At 38.2% G+C, this 18,661-nt stretch overlaps 1 protein-coding gene across 1 annotated transcript in view; it reads right to left on the bottom strand.

Moving 5' to 3' along the window:
• Positions 1-14,890, bottom strand: part of KDM5A (lysine demethylase 5A) — a 95,605-nt gene extending 80,715 nt beyond the window's left edge. Inside the window, exons 1-3 of the mRNA XM_043563485.1 lie at positions 14,246-14,890; positions 11,665-11,742; positions 10,447-10,569 (exon numbers count right to left, since the gene is read on the bottom strand). Of these exons, the coding sequence (XP_043419420.1) occupies positions 10,447-10,569; positions 11,665-11,742; positions 14,246-14,410 (366 nt within the window). The 5' untranslated portion in view covers positions 14,411-14,890. The remainder of the gene's footprint in view (positions 1-10,446; positions 10,570-11,664; positions 11,743-14,245) is intronic.
• Positions 14,891-18,661: the final 3,771 nt, after the last annotated feature.

Here is an 18,661-nt window from a genome sequence, read left to right as displayed (position 1 = left end):
CCTTGAGAAAACTAAACAGGTTTATGTACTCCATATCCACAAGGAACTCAATATAAAATATGAATTAAAAACAGACCAAAAATGAACGTAAGAATAAATGTTAAGTTAAAGGGCGCCTGGGTGGCTCAGTTGGTTAAGTGTCTGACTTCGGCTCACGTCATGATCTCACGGTTCATGGGTTCGAGCCCCACCTCAGGCTCTGTGCTGACAGTTCAGAGCTTGGAGCCTGATTCGGTTGTGTGTGTCTCTCTCTCTTTGCCCCTCCCCTGCTTGCGCTCTGTCTCTCCCTCTCTCTCTCCTCTCTAAAAAATAAACATTAAAAACAAAATTTTTTTAAAGAATAAATTAAGGGGCGCCTGGGTGGTTCAGTCATTTAGGCCACTGACTTTGGCTCAGGTCATGATCTCGCACTCCGTGAGTTCAAGCCCCACATCGGGCTCTGTGCTGACAGCCTGCTTCGGATTCTGTGTCTCCTTCTCTCTCTTCCCCTCTGCCTCTTATGCTCTCTCTCTGTCTCTCTCAAAAGTAAATATTTAAAAAAAAAAAAAAAGAATAAATTAAGTTAGGGGCGCCTGGGTGGCTCAGACAGTTGAGCATCTGACTTTGGCTCAGGTCATGATCTTGCGGTCTGTGAGTTTGAGCCCCGCGTCGGGCTCTGTGTTGACAGCTTGGAGCTTGGAGCCTGCTTCAGATTCTGTGTCTCCCTCTTTCTCTGCCTCTCCCCTGCTCATAGTCTGTGTCTCTCAAAAATAAATAAATGTTAAGGAAAAAAAGGATAAATTAAGTTATATAGGACACAAAATGAACATAAATCGTGAATTAGAAGATGTACTAAATACCTTACAGAATTTAACAAAAACGTCACGCAAACAGGGGCACCTGAATGGCTTAGTCAGTTGAGCATCCAACTCTTGATTTTGGCTCAGGTCATGATCTCAAGGTCATGAGATCAAGCCCCATGTGGGACATGGAGCCTGTTTGGGATTCTCCCTCTCCCTCTGTCCCTCCTACCCCAAAAGAGAGGCAAGAAAGAAAGAGGAAACTAAAGAAAAATGTCAAGCAAACAATGGATTCAGAGGATATTTTGGAAAAGGCTATACTTTTTCAAAAGGAGAAGTTTTACATGGAAGTTTATGAAGGAATGATGGAGAAAAATCAGATTACAGTAGCAGACTTACTAAAGAACATACCACAGAATGTATTAATGTAGGAAAAGATGAGATACACTGGCCAATGTGGCTGAATGCTCCCATCAAATGAGGCACCAAATAGGGGCACTGGGGTGGCTCAGTCAGTTGAGCATCCAACTTCAGCTCAGGTTATGATCTTGTGGCTCGTGAGTTGGAGCCCCACATCAGGCTCGCTGCTGTCAGCACAGAGCCCACTTCAGACCGTTGTCCAACCTCTCTCTGTGCCCCTCCCCTCTTCACACTCTCTCTCTCAAAAATGAATAAACATTTTTTCAAAAAGACACTATATAGAATACACATGTATCAAGGTTCCCTGTCTTCCAGAAGTTGATACTGTATGTCTCAGACAGTCTTCAGTTGACTAACAACAGAATAAAAAGGACTGTGACATAATCATTTAACTCAAAAAAAAAATTTTCCTCTTTGAGTATATACTACTGTATTTCTCTGTATCAAAAAAAAAGTTAAGAGAGGGGTGCCTGGCTGGCTCAGTCGGTGGAGCAGGAGACTCTTGATCTCAGGGCCATGAGTTTGAGCCCCACATTGACCACAGAGCTTACTTTAAAAAAAAAAAAAAAAAAAAAAAAAAAGTTAAGAAACAAGTTAAACATAGAATTACCATATGATCCAACAATTGCACCCAAAAGAACTGAAAACAGGGATTTAAACAGATACCTGCAAACCAATGTTCACAGCAACATTATTCACAAGTCAAAAGGTGGAAACAATCCAGAGGTCCATCAGGAGGTGAATAAACCAAATGTGATATACATACAATGGAATATTATTCAGCCTTAAAAAGGAGTAAAATTAATACACGTGACATGATGAACCCTGAAAACATTATGCTAAGTAAAATAAGCCAAACACAAAAAAATGAGTATTTTATGATTCCACTTATATGAAACCTAGAATAAGCAAATTTATAGAGAGGGGAAGTAGAATAGAGGTCTGAAGGAAGAGTGGAAGTTCTGGAAACGAAGAACAGTGATGGTTGTATATTGTGAATGTACTTAATGCCACTGTACACTTAAAAAATGGTAACTTTTATGTTACACAGATTTTACCACAACTTTTTGTAAAAGGCTAAGAACATGGACTCTGGAGCCAGATTTCCAAAGTTCAAATCCCAGCTCTACTACTTAATAATTGTATTACCTTGGGCAACTTATATAATGTGTCTTGGAGTATTCACTATTATTAAAATATTAATAATTTAACAGCACCCACACTTTATTATGAGGCAGTTGTGAAGACAAACTAAATAAAACATGAAAAACCAGGACAAAATAAGCACTGTATCAATGTGAGCAGTATTATAATATCTACGTGTGTGGGCAGGAAGTATGCGTGCGCTATAAATAAGCAAATGTTTTCAGCGCTTGTGCTCTACAACGCTATTATAGACAAAGATGAACTTATACCAAAGCAAAATTTCCCTCTACAGAAGTATGTGAAAGCTTGGTAGAAAACACATAAGTTCACATGCACAAGAGCTGAACACATCTCTAATTCTTTAGCTGTTTTTATCACACCCTCAGAGAAGCCCCCTCTGAGGCTAACCAGGGGAAAATTATAAAGAGAAGAAAGTTTATTTTTCCAATTTTGTAGTGTAGAGGAAGACACAATGAAGGTGTTTTAGAGGGCTGTCTGGAAGTAAGCAGATGAAGTAGAATGCCTTTCATTCATATTTTCCAGTGCTTCTATACTGTCAGCTACTGTTCTAGGTGCTTGAGACACATCTGTGAATAAAACAAAGATCTTTACCTTCGTGGTGCTTACATTTTAGGGTGAAAAACAGGCAATACACATAATATGTAAATTTGAAAGTAATAAATCCTGTGGAAGAAATTTTTAAAACCAGTTAAAAGGCCTCACATGTAGCAGAGTGAAGGTTAACTGAAGTATTAAACAGTCACAAAAAACTTCATTATAAAGGTGAAATGTGAGGAAAGACTCCTTCAAGGTGAGGCAGTTACCCAAACAGATACACAGGGAATAGTAAGAGGAAGGGCCCCATGTTAGAATCATGCCTCAAGTGTTTGAGGAGCAATAAGGAAGCCACTGTGGCTGAAGCAAGTGGGGAGAAGTTAGAAAGGAAACAGCAGCTCTCTTAGTAATCTTTATTATACAATTATCACCATTACATTACACAATACTCTATATTCAAAGCACTTCAAGCTCAATTTCCATTAGTAATGATATATCTTCATGGATCCAGTCATGCTTTCCCACCCAGTTTTAAGATGATTACCGGCATGCAGCTGTGAAAATAACAGCCAGCACAGTCAGAGTATAGCCAAGAAATAAGATGAAACTATCTCACAAAGAAATCAAAACTATGACTTTGGCATCATGCATACAACACTCTAACAATCTAACAAGGCCCGATACTATCAAAACACACAAAACTTTACACTTGGTTTTCTTCAGCTGACAGATTCAAGAATTATCATGTATAATTTCAAAATATAAACCATTTACTCCAAACATTTTGCCATGAAATATATCACACCACTATCACTAGAAAAATATCACTTATGAGCCATGCCCTACAAAAGATGCCATGCACTTAAACTGAACAAAGTGGAGACGAGCCCTTAATCAAAATTTAACCAAAGAGTCATGTTAATCAAGGCCAAAATTTCAGTCCAGTGTAAAACTAAGTCTGGTTAGCAAGAGAATTTTAACAGACATGAAGTAGTAGTGTTCTACTTAAAAGCTCTCTCTCTCAAGCCTCCATTAAAAAGACAGTAAAGGAACAAAAAGGCAAAGGACCAAGAAAAAAGCAGATGTAGAAGTGAAAACCTAGCAGGCAGAACCAAAAACCAACCAAGTACCTTCAACAGAAGAAAGTCAAGGAGAAGCTTTCCAATACAGAACCTGGAAAGGCTTAAGAAATGGAAGCAGCAGTACCTTTAAAATCAGAGATGGCAGTAAAACAGAGAACAGGACTGGCTGAAAACCTGTATAAAAGCAATTAGACCTCCCCCAGTCAGCACAGCCGGGCAACTACTGCTCTCTAACCCTAGCAGAAAACTAGAGATTTACTTTCAGAGAGTTTGAAAAGAAGGGACTCTACCCTAAGAGAAATATGTAAGCCAAGTATAGGATCAGTCTAATAATCTAGCATCAGGTTATTAGTCTCACATCCAACTAATAAAAGTTCAAAAAGAGAAAAGTGGAAGAAATTATCAAATACAAAAAACACAAGAAAAGTTACAAAAACTCAAAGACACGAGTTCAGATTAGAAAAGTTATCAAGCACAATAAAAAATATTAAATGAGGAGGGGCACCTGGGTGGCTCAGTTAGTTGAGTGTCGGACTCTTGATTTCGGCTCAGGTCATGATCTCACTGTCTGTGGGTTCAAGCCCTGAGGGGAGGGAGCTCCACACTGACAGTGCAGGGCCTACTTACGACTCCCCCCCCCCCCCGCCGCGCCCCCCAACACTGGCGCACACTTTCTCTCCCTCAAAGTAAATAAACTTAAAAAAACTAAAATTAAAAAAAACAGGTATTAAATGAGGAAGTGGACATTCTCTCTTCAGAAGAGGTTTCCTGGAGGAGGGTTTCAGAAAGGCTATGAAGAAGGCAATAGTGTAGGTATAAATGAAGGAAGACAATATGGCACATTACACGGAGTTAAAAATCAGCTCTGAGATGGAGTGCTACCAAAGTGTTGCTTTTGCTTGGCAATGTCTCCTCCACAGTTATGCCACTGAGAAAGACAGCAAAAGGATGAAAGTCTTAGAATCATTGACTGGAATGATTCACAAATTCCCTTATGATGATCCTACTTACAATAAACTTAATAAAGACTTAGACAAATATAAAAGGTAAATGTAAACAGCTTTGTTCATTATTGAATGTTTAGCGGGACTTTACAATTAGTGTGAAAGGTTCTGGACTTTCACTGTTAAGAATGATAGATGAACAAAGACCAAAAATCAAGGAATGGATGTCCATCTGTTAAGTGTTTAAAAAGGTGATTAAAAGCAAAACTTTAAAGGAAACAAACACGTATGTATATAATGAAGATAAACACATACTAATGCATATACCACTGTGAAATCTCAAGGCACTGGGAATAAAGATTACGTTCTATGTCTTCAGGAAAAAGAAAGCCACATAGGAAGGAACAAGAACTAATACAGCATCATTCTTCTCAAAAGCAACACTGGAAGCTGAAAGATCATGGAATAAAGTTTCAAAACGCTAAAGGAAAACAATTTACAATCTAGACTTTTAAACCCCACCAAACTACTACTAAAGCGTAAGAGTAGACCATTTTTAGACAGGCAAAAAATTTACATTCCATTTACCTTCTTGTTCATGAAACTAACAGAAGAAATGCTTCATCAAAATAGGAGTGAGGGGCGCCTGGGTGGCGCAGTCGGTTAAGCGTCCGACTTCAGCCAAGTCACGATCTCGCGGTCCGTGGGTTCGAGCCCCGCGTCGGGCTCTGGGCTGATGGCTCAGAGCCCGGAGCCTGTTTCCGATTCTGTGTCTCCCTCTCTTTCTGCCCCTCCCCCGTTCATGCTCTGTCTCTCTCTGTCCCAAAAATAAATAAACATTGAAAAAAAATTAAAAAAAAAAAAGTTTAACAAAAAAAATAGGAGTGAACCAAGTAATAGGAGGATTTGAAACAAGGACAGAGGCAAAGGGAATTCCCAGAATGATAACAGTGAAAGGAAGTTCCAAGCTGACAGCTAACCTTAAAAAACAAGCAGTCTGGATTGAAGCAGAAAATAGAACTCCAAAGGACTGGCTCCAAGAACAAAGTGAAACTGATAGATTACCTGACAGGTGAAGCATACAGAGAGATTTAAACTGCTGCTGGAAAATCTGGAAACAAATTTTTGATGGTTACAAAGAAATATTACAAAATGAAAACAAGGAGGATTATTAACCCCAAGGAAAATAAAAATTGGTATAAGGAAACAATCATGGCACACTATAAGGCTCAGGTACAAATAATATTTGTATTTAGTTAGAGTAAAAATGTTTGATTAATAAAAAACTGATCTAACTACACTAGAATGGAAGAGGGGAATTATGTAAGGATTTAGGTTTCCTACACCCTTTCTCCATCTTTAATGGTAGAAATACAGTGTATAATATTTAAAACTGAAAAATGAACTAGCATGAGTATATTACTTGAAATACAAAAATCAAAATCAGAAATGGCTAGGGGTGGCTCAGTCAGTTAAGCATTCGACTTCAGCTCAGATCATAATCTCGTGGTCTGTGAGTTCAAGCCCCACATCGGGCTCTGTGCTGACAGCTCAGAGCCTGGATCCTGCTTCGGATTCTGTGTCTCCCTCTTTCTTTGCCCCTCCCCACTCACACTGTCTCTCAAAAATGAATAAATGTTAAAAAAATAAATATAAAAATAAATGGCTAAAAGAATTGAACATGATTAGCTCTGAGGAGTGGGAATGGGAGTGGAGAGGTGGAGAAGGAAGAATGTTGGTTTTCATTTTAAGCTTTATATTTTAAAAAGTATTACATTGACAAAAAAATTTTAAGGGCTAGAATGAATGTTCCTTGCTGCACTGATTAAAAACAGTAATTGTTAATGTCAAACTCCTTTAAATTATAGACATTCCAAGCAATACTTTTTATAATAAAAAATAGCCAGGAAGACAAATGATTTAATCAACACAGGAAACCATCAAATTGACAATTTAATGAGTGAGACTGAAAATTTGCTTCCCATTATAAAGTAGTGGGAATTAAAGTGTTTCAAAATCATGTCTATAATAACACAAATTCCAGAGATGCTCACCAGCTGTCAGCCAATTATAATCTTTTCTCTTTTTAAGTAAAGGGCATACCCAACAACCTAAACGTATCAGAACTCTCATATATATAAACTCTCACATATTTTCTGTAGTTTTCACCCTGAGCTCCTTGCTACAAAGTAAAATGTCATGGTAATGAAATATTCACCCAATGACAGAGGTCAGAAGAGTGATTACCTCTGGGGAGAAGTACTGACCACAAGGGAGACGAAGGAGCCTGCTAGAGCCTGTAAATGTTCTACATCCTGATCTGGGTGGTGGTTACATGAGTGTATACATATATAAAGATTGATCCAAAAAAAAAGAAAAAAAGATTGATCCAACTGTCCATTTAAGATTTGTGCATTGCACTCTAAGTTTCCCCCAACGTAAAGAAAAAAAGTTCATGTAGTGAGAAGCAGCAAGCTCACCATTTAGGTGACATTTAGGAAACAAAGTATTATACCGGAAACAAAGTATTATACCGTGCAAACAAAACAACTACAAATCAAAACTTAGATCTACCTCTTAGTTTTACATCTTAGGTTTATAAGCACTCCCAAAGATTAGGGGAAACAGATGTCCATGGGTACTTAAAAGACGAGACTCCAAATAAACACCAGGACAATCAAACTTAACCTTTCATCACAATATATTTTCAACATACTCTCTTAAGTATTTAAATGAGATATATTTTACTAGTAGTTTTTCTCTTTGCACAAAAAGAAACTGGGTTTCTCAAGATAGAGTTAAACTGGCAAGATGACAAATACAATACAGAACTGTGAACAACTAGGTATTCAGGTTACCTCTAAAGACCCTTTTTACTTTTGAAATGCTACAATTCAGTAAAACCAAGAATGCAATCTAATTTACCATCAGAGTAATGTTAATTTTTTTTCTTATTTGAGCAAGAGCACACTTGCATGCGCAAGCGGGGGGCGGGGAGGGAGAAAGAGAGAGGGAGAAAGGAAAGGAAGGAGACAGGAGAGAGAGAGAGAGAGAGACAGAGAGAGAGAGACAGAGAGAGACAGCGAGAATCCCAAGGAGGCTCCTTGCTGTCAGCATGGGAGCCCAATGCAGAGCTCAAACCCATGAACCATGAGATCATGACCTGAGCTGAACTCAAGAGTCAGACACTTAACCAACTGAGACACCCAAGTATCCTCCAAGTGTTTTTTTTTTATCTTTTTTTTTTTAATGTTTATTTATTTTAGGTATTTACCTTTTAATTGGAAAATTACTAAAACAGAAACAACTTCAATTTGATAGATTATCTGCTTATATAAAATACTTATTCTAGCAAATTCCATAAAACCAAGGTACATGGAGTTTTAGCCAAAAATTATCACAACCCTATTGTTATTAATGATTAATTTTTGAAAATTTCTTTAAACTATCTAAAGGGGCGCCTGGGTGGCTTGGTCGGTTAAGCGTCCGACTTCAGCTCAGGTCATGATCTCACGGTCCGTGAGTTCAAGCCCCGCGTCAGGCTCTGTGCTGACAGCTCAGAGCCTGGAGCCTGTTTCAGATTCTGTGTCTCCCTCTCTCTCTGCCCCTCCCCTGTTCATGCTCTGTCTCTCTCTGTCTCAAAAATAAATAAACGTTAAAAAATAAATAAATAAAAATAAATAAACTATCTAAATTGAACCAAACATATTCAGAACTTTAAACAGCATCACACAGCAAAACTTAATAATTAAGCTTTCACTGAATAAAAATGTAAAAAAGAAAAAAATTCTTAAAATTTTTTAATAAAGACTTTTGTTTATTTATTTTCGAGAGAGAGTGAGAGAGAGCAGGAGCAGGAGAGGTAGAGAGAAAGGAAGACACAGAATCCAAAGCAAGTTCCAGGCTCCGAGCTGTCAGCACAGAGCCTGACACGGGGCTTGAACTCACAAACCATGAGATCATGACCTGAGCCGAAGTCAGATGCTTAACTGACTGAGCCACCCAGGCGCACCCTTAAAACTAAATTTTTATCCTAATGGTTCCCTACAAGACACAAACTCATCCCTCATATTCACATATACTTTGCTCTTTGGTATCATCAATTTTCATACAACTATACTAGATAATTCTCAGGATGGTGTTCAATTATTGATATCAGTACTAAACTTTATCAGATGAAAGAAGCCTATAACCATATTTTAGCATAAGACTACACATCCCAGAATTTTTAGAGCCTTCTAACCTGACACTAAATTTAAAATGCATTACGGGGTGCCTGGGTGGCTCAGTTGGTTGAATGTCCAACTCCTGATTTAGGCTCAGGTAGTGATCCTGAGGTCCTGGGATCAAGACCTGTGTCAGGCTCTGCAATAAGAGTGGAACCCACTTAAGATTCTCTTTCTCTCACTCTCCCCTTCTCCCTCTCCCTCCGCCCCTCCCTCAAGTGTGTGCATGGGCACTCTCTCTCTCTCTCTCTCAAAAAATCATAAATTTGTTGCCTTAAAAAAAATGTGTTACAAAAAATATTTTTTTTTGATGTTTATTTATTGTGAGAGAAAAGAGTGAGCATAAGCAGGGGAAGAACACAGAGAGAAAGAATCCCAAGCAGGCTCCATGCTGCTGTCAGTGCAGAGCCTGACCCAGGGCTGCATCTCATGAACCTTGAGATCGTGACCTGAGCTGAAATCAAGAGTCAGACACTTAACTGACTGAGCCACCCAGATGCCCACAAAAAATAATTTAAGTATATTTGTCTCATTTTTCCTTGATAGTGAAATCTCCAAAATTAACTCTGTAACTTGAATAACTTTTTATTTCAACACAGTACATCAAAGACATGAAAGACCACTCAAAAATAGATGTTTTGCAAAATTCCTCAGATAATCAAGCTGTCTTTACTCACAAGTCAGAACAATCATACATTTTATTAAATTAACAAAACAGGTTTTCAAGGTAATTCAAATGCTCTTGCAGGTCAGTTAGTTCTTTTCACATTAGGAAATATAATGTTACAAAATTAACATAAGTTTAGGTAAAAATCAGTCTAAACTCTTCACTCTTAAGTTTTCAAGCTCTTATTCATTCTGGATAATGCTGGCTTCAGTTAACACTACTTATAGGTATTAATACAACTGATATGTACCACACTCAAGAATGGTGAGCAAATGAATCTCTTTAACAAATTTTCAATTCAGAAGTAGAATAAAAATGGCAAGCTCAACATAAGACATCGTACCCTCAACACAAGATACTATTAATAGATTGGCATCATTTCTTTTGTATAATGTTTATCAGAGTCTACTAGTATGAATCATTAAATATGTTAAATCTCATAACAAATTATGAAATAATTTTAAAGGTAACTTCAGAATCTGTCATTTACATTTATTCATGCTTGCATTTCATTGTCAAACAAATCCCACATAGGAAACGATGTTTTCCATAAAGTTTATTGGAAATTTCTAATTTCACAGATTCACTAGGCTCTGCTCCAATTTCTAAACCAAGTACAAGCCTCACCTTGCTCAAAGCATACAGATCCAGGATTTTTCTCTCCACCACTGGAATCTTCAAGGTAGATCCTTGGAGCTCCCAAAATTTTGCTAACTGATCCAAGAAGTCCAGTCTCACTCTGGTCATTGCCTAAGATTATTAAAAAACAGAAACCAGAAATAGGAATTAAGTTATGGTTGAAAATAAATGAGCTTTCCTTAACAGAGATACTCATCTCTCTAAAGAAATTCATATTGCTTAGTCCAACCCTGTAAAATAAGACAATAATAAAGAGAGAAAATACTACTAATAAACTTTATTCACTAAGGCAAAAAAGTCACTCTAATTATGAGAAATGCTCTCATATTTTATCAACCAAAGAAATTTCTTTCTAAGAGTTGGCTTAACTAAGCTAAGCAGAAAATGTAGTAAATCGGATTATTCTAAGCATTCTATCATTTCATCTGTATAAACTATATATACCTCAGGTACACTAACTTTCTACCCCACTGATATTAAGATCCTTCATCAAGTATCTAATTACAAGAAACTTAAAGGGAAAAAAAGGATTAAAATCTCAGAAAATAAATGTTTCAGAAACATCAAGGGGAAAAAAAACACCTTACTATGACATATTAAACCTCAGCTAAGAATTCTCTTTTGTACTCTGAAACAGTTTTCTACCACACCGAAGTATCTTCTGATAATCCAGCAGACAGGAAAAACAGTAATATTTAAATAGACTTCAATTTAGAAAACATAAAAGAGACAAATAATATTTAAAGGGAAATCTTAATAAATCAGATTAAGAGTCCTGGAAAAGTTCTGTTAAAGCCAAATATAACCACCTTTGAAAACCTTTGATAAAATTTTAAAACCTACTTTCCAAAGACCTCAAGAAACAGAATCTTCCAACATTAACATAAAATTTTCATAGAATAGTAAGTGCCAAAGGAAACAGAACTTGAGAATTCCAGGTCTCTGCAGGTAAGTACTGGATATTTCCACTATGAAAAACACAGTTTCCTGTAATAAAAAAAAAAAAAAATAGCTTCCCATAATCCCATTTAAGTGGAAAAACTATAACAACTACTTTTTATGATGTGTTTTTATCAGAAACTTCCTTCCATTCAATCTCAATTAACATTAATTCTGAGCCCTGGTACATAAGCTTCTCAAAGTTCTCTACTGGAGCCCTGACATAAACAATGAATCAGGAGGCAGAAATGGTGACACAACACCCACCTCAAGTTCATTCAGGCGCTGGACTCTGGGAGTGAAACGAAAGCTTTTTACTTCACATGCAAATGGAGGTTGCCAATCCTAAAGAGAAAGATTTTTTTTTTTAAACATACTGATATATAAAGAAAGAATCTATTATTTATTCCCTTAATTTAAAGGATGAGTAGCCACAAATCATGATGACAGCAGGTCAACTTTAAGTCTTTTTCACTGTAGAAACAGAAAGAGTAACATTCTTTAGGTGATATAATTTTAATATTACTTACCTCCAATCACTTATCTATCATATTCTGATTTTAAAATTACTTTATCTATAAACCCTCCTCAAATTTCAACAATCCCACTCTATAACCCAATATTATGCTTTCCCCAATTACTCAAGTGGAATGCAGTGAGCTCATGTATCACAACACAGTGTCTAATAAACATCTAAATTTACCAAATTAAAAAGAAAACAGAATTTGAAAGAAACTAAAAAGGGTAAAAGATTAAAAAATCATTTTTAAAGTACTTATATAATTGGATATCTTCTTTTTATTCATGTGTAATGTGACACAGCACTTTACAGTCTATGTTATGTTACATAAATGTTTTGTTCAAAGCCTGGTTTCTCGGCACCCAAATATTAAAAAAAAAAGAAAAAAAAAAAGTAAGCAAATCCACAGAACAAGCACAATTCCTGATTGGAGTTGTGGTGTAACTGAAATGAGATAGCACAATTTGAGCAGGGTTCTAGAAAAAATACTTTGATTTGGCCTAAATAAGAGTAAATCTACTTAAAAATATGAGAAGTAGTCAAGTATTTTTTTCTTACCTTGGAAACTAAAGAAATCCACCAATATAGAAATTAAATTCTGCTTGCAAACAAGATTTTATTTTTAGTAATAATACGACATACAAAGAGATGATATATTATTTCTTTTTTTTTTTAGTAATAAAAAACATGTATTTTTTTTTTTTTACCTAAAGGAACCCTGACTACAATTTCTAATTCATAAATGGCAACAAAGTAGATGAAAATATGGTTGTTTGAGAAAAATTTCAGTGCTTAAAGTTTTGCTAGTATTAGGTAATTTTGATAGGTAAACAGTTAAATGAAGTTTTTGGAGGATGGTAATGCCCACCATTGATCATAGCAATAGCTTTTAATCCTTTGCTTGTGATTGATAGTCTATAAACCTTAATCAAATTCATTAAGCATAAACAGGTTTAGTAGCATGTCTGGGTTTCAGAATCAGACTGATCTAGGTTCAAAATCTATTTTGCCACACGCCCAAGATCATATATTTAATAAGTTATGTAACTTATTCAGACCTGTCTCACCTATAAAACAAGACGTTATTTACCTCCTAGGGCTTCAAAGAATATTAAGTGAAATAATCTGTAGGTTTATTATCTAAATCCCTCCTCCTCCTCCTCCCCCCCACCCCCCATCTTAAACTCTTTATTCTCTATGGTGCACACACTACTGTGGTAGTCTGTGGTGAGAACACTTTTCAAATGCAACACGCATAACAGTACTTCATCTTTTATTCTTATAACTAGTAGACAAAACATAAAGTGTCCCTTTAAGAAGCACCGAAGGCGACAGTTCAAATTTAAATGTGCATTAAGTTGCTAGAGGACTTGCTAGAAAAACACGTTCTAGAACTTCCACATCCAGAAACTGATTCTAGTCTGGGAATGAGGCCTAGAGATGTGCATTTTAACAAGCATCTGGTTGAGCCTGGCGCAGGTGGACCAAGAACATCATTTGGAAAACGTTGGTCTTATGGGTAAAGAAAAAAAAGCTTTTGACCTTGAGCAAATCACTCAACCTCTTGGGGCACTAATTCCCCCCAAAGGGGAGTACCTGCTTTCCTTACTTTAAAGATTGAGAATTATAAAAAAAACTATAGGCAAAGAGTTATTTGCAGTAACTGCAATTGATAAATCTTTCAACCTTGGTTCCTATGTCAAAAGATCCAACGTTTTCTTCCACATCTATTACTGACCAATTCCTCTTAAACCTCAAAATTCTGTAATAAATGCTGCTCCTTCTCCTCCCCTGGGAAGACTTTTTCAGTGCGGCAACAGAGTCTAGGGCTCTTGTTTGGTAATATCATCCTAGGGGACAACTACATCTCAGATTACCGTTTAAGAAACCTTAGCCTTGAGATGAGGCCTCCAAATATTTAATAAGTTAAGCATTAATAGGACTTGGTTAAAGAAATAACCAATTCAAGGGCAATTTTTACTATAGCACCGTAAGAAGAGAGTACAGTACATGAGGATAAGACATGCCATGTCATAAACTTCAAACACCTTCCTGACCAACGAAAGGCCTGAAGTCTTTTGTTACCCCTGCCTACAGTCAAACAAGAAAAGTACCAGTTCCCAAGTTCTAGGCGGAAAGGCCCCTGGGACACCACTCGCAGGTTCAGACCTTCCTACGTTAAGACTGCAAAAGAAACCAAGGCAAGAACATCTACAAACTTAGCTTCTAGCTGTTGAGAAATGAGGGACAGTAAGTATGAAAGGACAGAAGGACTGAAAAAGTAAAGCTAAAGCACTCTCCCTTCCCTTTCTCCTCGGACTCCGGTACCTTGGGCGGTCGGATTTTGCAGATGCCGGTTTTCTCCGCCAGAGGCCGGATGCGGCCGATAAAGCTGAGCGGGTCTGTGAACTCCTCCCAGCTGGGCTCAAAGACTGGGCACTCCGGTGGGGGCACGAACTCCGCCGCGTAGCCCCCCGGCCCCACGCCTGCCATGGCAATACCGGGGGGGGGGGGGGTCCCCGTAGGGGAACAGGTGGAGAAAGGCTCACTGAAGCCCACCGAACTCTCTCACGTCTCCTGACAGGGGCCGAAGCTCATCTTCTCGGGCAAGAACCGCTCAACACAGGAACCCCACAGTCGCTTCCTCTTCTCGTTTGTTATTGTTTCCTTCGGGGTTTTTCCTCTCTGGGTCAGGACTTTTCCGGAAGTTAATGTACTGTCAAATCCCTCCGCCACCACAGAAACAGAATCCCTCCGCAGCAACGCGACGTCTCGTCGTTTCGCCCTTCTTTCTTCCTCCCTTTGCCGGCAATCCGGTGTGGTTCCTTGTCTGCGGAAGTTCCGCGCTGTCCGACGACTTTCAGTGGCACACCCCTGAGGTTGCACGAGCTCACCTCAGGAAAGATACTGGCGGGGAGAAAGCAGTCAGGGCTCAGGAGGGGCGCACTCTTCCGGCGCGGAGGAATGTGTAATGCCCCAGAGGGCAGAGGTTCTGCTTCCGGTGAGGAGGGTTCTGTTCCCCTTTGTGTATAAATGACACGGAAACAAACTCGACCTGCTTTCCGCGAGCCTATCTGGCTGTCCTGGCATCGCGATTTGTTTTAACGTACCTGTCTTTTTCCACATAATCAGCTTTTTCAGCATCTGGCTCTTTCTTTAGTATTTTGACTGTTAGTATCTCTTCCAAATAATCTCCCTTGGCCACTCCATAGCCGCCTCATCTCCGTGACAACAGGTTCGGATCGAATCTGTCCCCCAAATCCTGCCAGCCGGCCTTAGTCACCGTCTAGGAATTGCTTTTCGTGGAAGACACCGCTCTTGACCTTCCTTTTCCAGCAATTGACAACCCCAAGTCATCTCAACAGCAAGCACTTTACTACCACACGCTTCGTAAACTTTTCTCAATACGCTGTAAAGACTATGGCAAACCTTCGGATCCTGCTTGTCAAAAGTTTCTGTGCCAGTGTACATCTCCACTTACTCCAAATTGTGGAAAATAACGTAGAAAGAACTAAAGAAGAAACTGAAAAGGTAGTTCGAGTATTAAATATTTATTGTAAGGAAGACTTCCTTTCCAGGGCTTTTTTTCATACTCCCTGTGCAATCTCGGCTACCCCAGGACCTGAAAACTCCCAAAACTGTATTTTCAGACAAGGTTTTTCTCTTGATTTCTAAACCAATACATCTAGCTACCTGCGAGACAACCCCACGTCGTCAATTAAAGTACCTACTGTTTTTTCAGTGTTTTCTGTTTCCGTGAAGGACTTCACCTACTCAGTTGCCTGAGCCAGAAATCTAGAGCTAATCCTTAACTCCTCCCTTACTATGTACTATTGGGTGTCAAGTCTGTCTAGAGATTCACCTAAAAATCTTAAACCCACCCATGTATCTTCATCCTCACGTATCACTATCTTAATTTAAGTTCTCTCTCACCTGAACTATGATAGCTCAGTTCTTACCCCCCTCTCAAATCCCATTCCATTCAGTTGTCAGATTGCTTTGTCTAAAATCCAGAATACACCTTGTCCCCTCATCTCCAAACTCAACGATTCCAAACTCCTTTCTTATTTGCCACCTTACTCCCAAGCTTTGTGGTGGCTTTAATGCACTGTGCCTTCTCTCATCTCTGAGCCTCCACAGATAATGTTTCCTCTGTCTGGAACACGTTTGTACTCTCCTGACCCCACCCCACGGTTTCATATATCCCCTTTCTGACCTACTCATCTTTCATATATCAGTTTAAATATGACTTCCTCTGGAAAGCTTTCCTTAACTCTCTAGCATCATTTACCCAACAGCAACCTGTACTTCCTTATCAAACTTTTTGGAATTTCTTCATTGCCATTCTTCCTCAGGCTGTAAACTATATGAAGGTAGGTGCAAGTCTGTTGTATTGACCACTGTAGCCCCAATTCCTAGAATGGTGCTTGGTGTATAGAAGGTATGCAATAAACATCTGTTAAATAAGTATCTGTTGAATGAGTGGGTGGATTCACCCAATAAATTTACTTTGTGTTTCATTGCCTCATCTACATTTACATATAACAAATTTTAAGACTCTACTAAGGTGTGGCATATATGATATCCCATCATTTGTTTATAGTATCCGTAAAAGTTAATGCCCAGTTACTACACCCACCAGCCTCAAACCCATACACAAACATTTGTTTCAGTTAGCCTTTGTTATGTAACAAACTACCCCAAAACTTAATGGCTAAAAAAACTTAGTGGCTAAAAATGAAAACTATTACTGCAATTCTGTGGGTTGGCAATCCGGTGTTTTCATGGTTCCCCTGGGATCACTTCTGCAGCTACAGGCGTCTGACAGCTTAACTGGAGTTGGAGGATCCACTATGGCCTCATCACATATCTGGCAGTTGGTGCTGGATGTTGGCTGGGAAGCCTCAGTTCTCCACATGACTTCTCATCCTCGATAGGATAGACTGTGTTTCTTCATAACATGGTCTTAACATTCCGGGAGTGTGAGAATGGAAGCCTAGGCCTAAATCCTAGGATCCAAAATGTACAAGATCACTTCTGTCATATTCTGTTGGCCAAGGCAGATCATAAGGCCAGTCCAGATTCGAGAAGGTGGTGAAATGGACTACATATCTTGATGGGAAGAACAATAATATCACATTGCAAAGGGATGTAGAGAAAAGTGTGATTTGTCACACACAATTATAATGAGTCACAATTAAATATGATTTAAAAATCAAATTTTTACTATTTAAATCTGAAAATCCACATTACTCACAACAGAAATAATGAAATTCTAAGTAAACCAAGTAACACTGAAATAATCATTAAATATGTAAATTAAAGTATAATTGTTTTGCTTTTATATTACTAACAGAGCAGCAAAGCCTTGATTGATCCTCAGAATAAACACAAACTCCTAAAAGCTTTGTTTCTCTTACTTTCCTTTTGATCTTTCAAGGTATACTTACCTAGTACTTTAAACTGTCTCCCTAGTATTTAAATTCATTCAGTGATTATCCTCAATCATTTATTTGCCTTAATATGCCTGAAAAATCTGTAGCAGTCACTTTAGCAGTGAGTCTATAAGAGAAACACAGTGAATATCTCTACTGGGGATGGAAAAAACTTATCCAGTTTTACCCACATGAGATTCTAATCCTCCCCTCCAGGAGTATCACCCACCCTCACCCCTCATACCCATCCCTTTGAGAATCACTATTGTAAAAGTTTCTTATGGTTTGTTTCCCTCTCTGTTTCTATCTTATTTTTGCTTCCCTTTCCCTATATTCATCTGTTTTGTTTCTTAAATTCCACATGAGTGAAATTGTATATTTGTCTTTCTCTGACTTATTTTGCTTAACATAATACACTCTAGTTCCATCCACATTGTTGCAAATGTCAAGATTTCATTCCATTCTTTTTGATCATCAAGTAATATTCCGTCGTGTGTGTGTGTGTGTGTGTGTGTGTGTGTGTGTGTCTTCTTTATCCATTCATCAGTCGATGTTACATAACAAAGGCTCTTTCCATACTTTGGCTACTGTCGATAGTGCTGCCATAAACATTGGAGTACATGTGTCCCTTCAAATCAGCATTTTTGTATTCTTTGGATAAATACCTAGTAGGGCAATTGCTGGGTCGTAGGGTAGTTCTGTTTTTAATTTTTTGAGGCACGTCCATACTATTTTCCAGAGTGACTGCACCAGTTTGCATTCCCACCAACAGTGCAAAAGGGTTCCTCTTTCTCTGCATCCTCACCAATATCGGTTGTTTCCTGAGTTGTTAATTTTAGCCATTCTGACAGGTGTGAGGCGGTATCTCATTGTGGTTTTCATTTGTATTTCCCTGATGATAAGATGTTGAGCATTTTTTCATGTGTCTGTTAGCCATCTGGATGTCTTCTTTGAAAAAATGTCTATTCATGGTTTTTGCCCATTTCTTCACTGGACTATTTGTTTCCTGGGTGTTGAGTTTGACAATTCTTTATAGATTTTGGATACTCACCCTTTATCTGATATCTTATTTGCAAATATCTTTTCCCATTCTCTCAGTTGCCTTTTAGTTTTGCTAAACTAAAACTTTAGTTTTGCTGATTGTTTTCTTCACTATGCAGAAGCTATTTCTCTTGATGAGGTCCCAGAAGTTCATTTTTGCTTTTGTTTCCCTTGCCTCTGGAGACATGTCAAGCAAGAAGTTGCTGCGGCCAAGCTGCAAGAGGTTGTTGCCTGTTTTCTCCTATAGGATTTTGATGGCTTCCTGTTT

This window comes from Prionailurus bengalensis, chromosome B4 (assembly GCF_016509475.1).
Source record: "Prionailurus bengalensis isolate Pbe53 chromosome B4, Fcat_Pben_1.1_paternal_pri, whole genome shotgun sequence".
Taxonomy (NCBI): Eukaryota; Metazoa; Chordata; class Mammalia; order Carnivora; family Felidae; genus Prionailurus; species Prionailurus bengalensis.
Note: the sequence above shows the minus strand (reverse complement) of the source record. Positions and strands in the feature narration are given on the sequence as shown.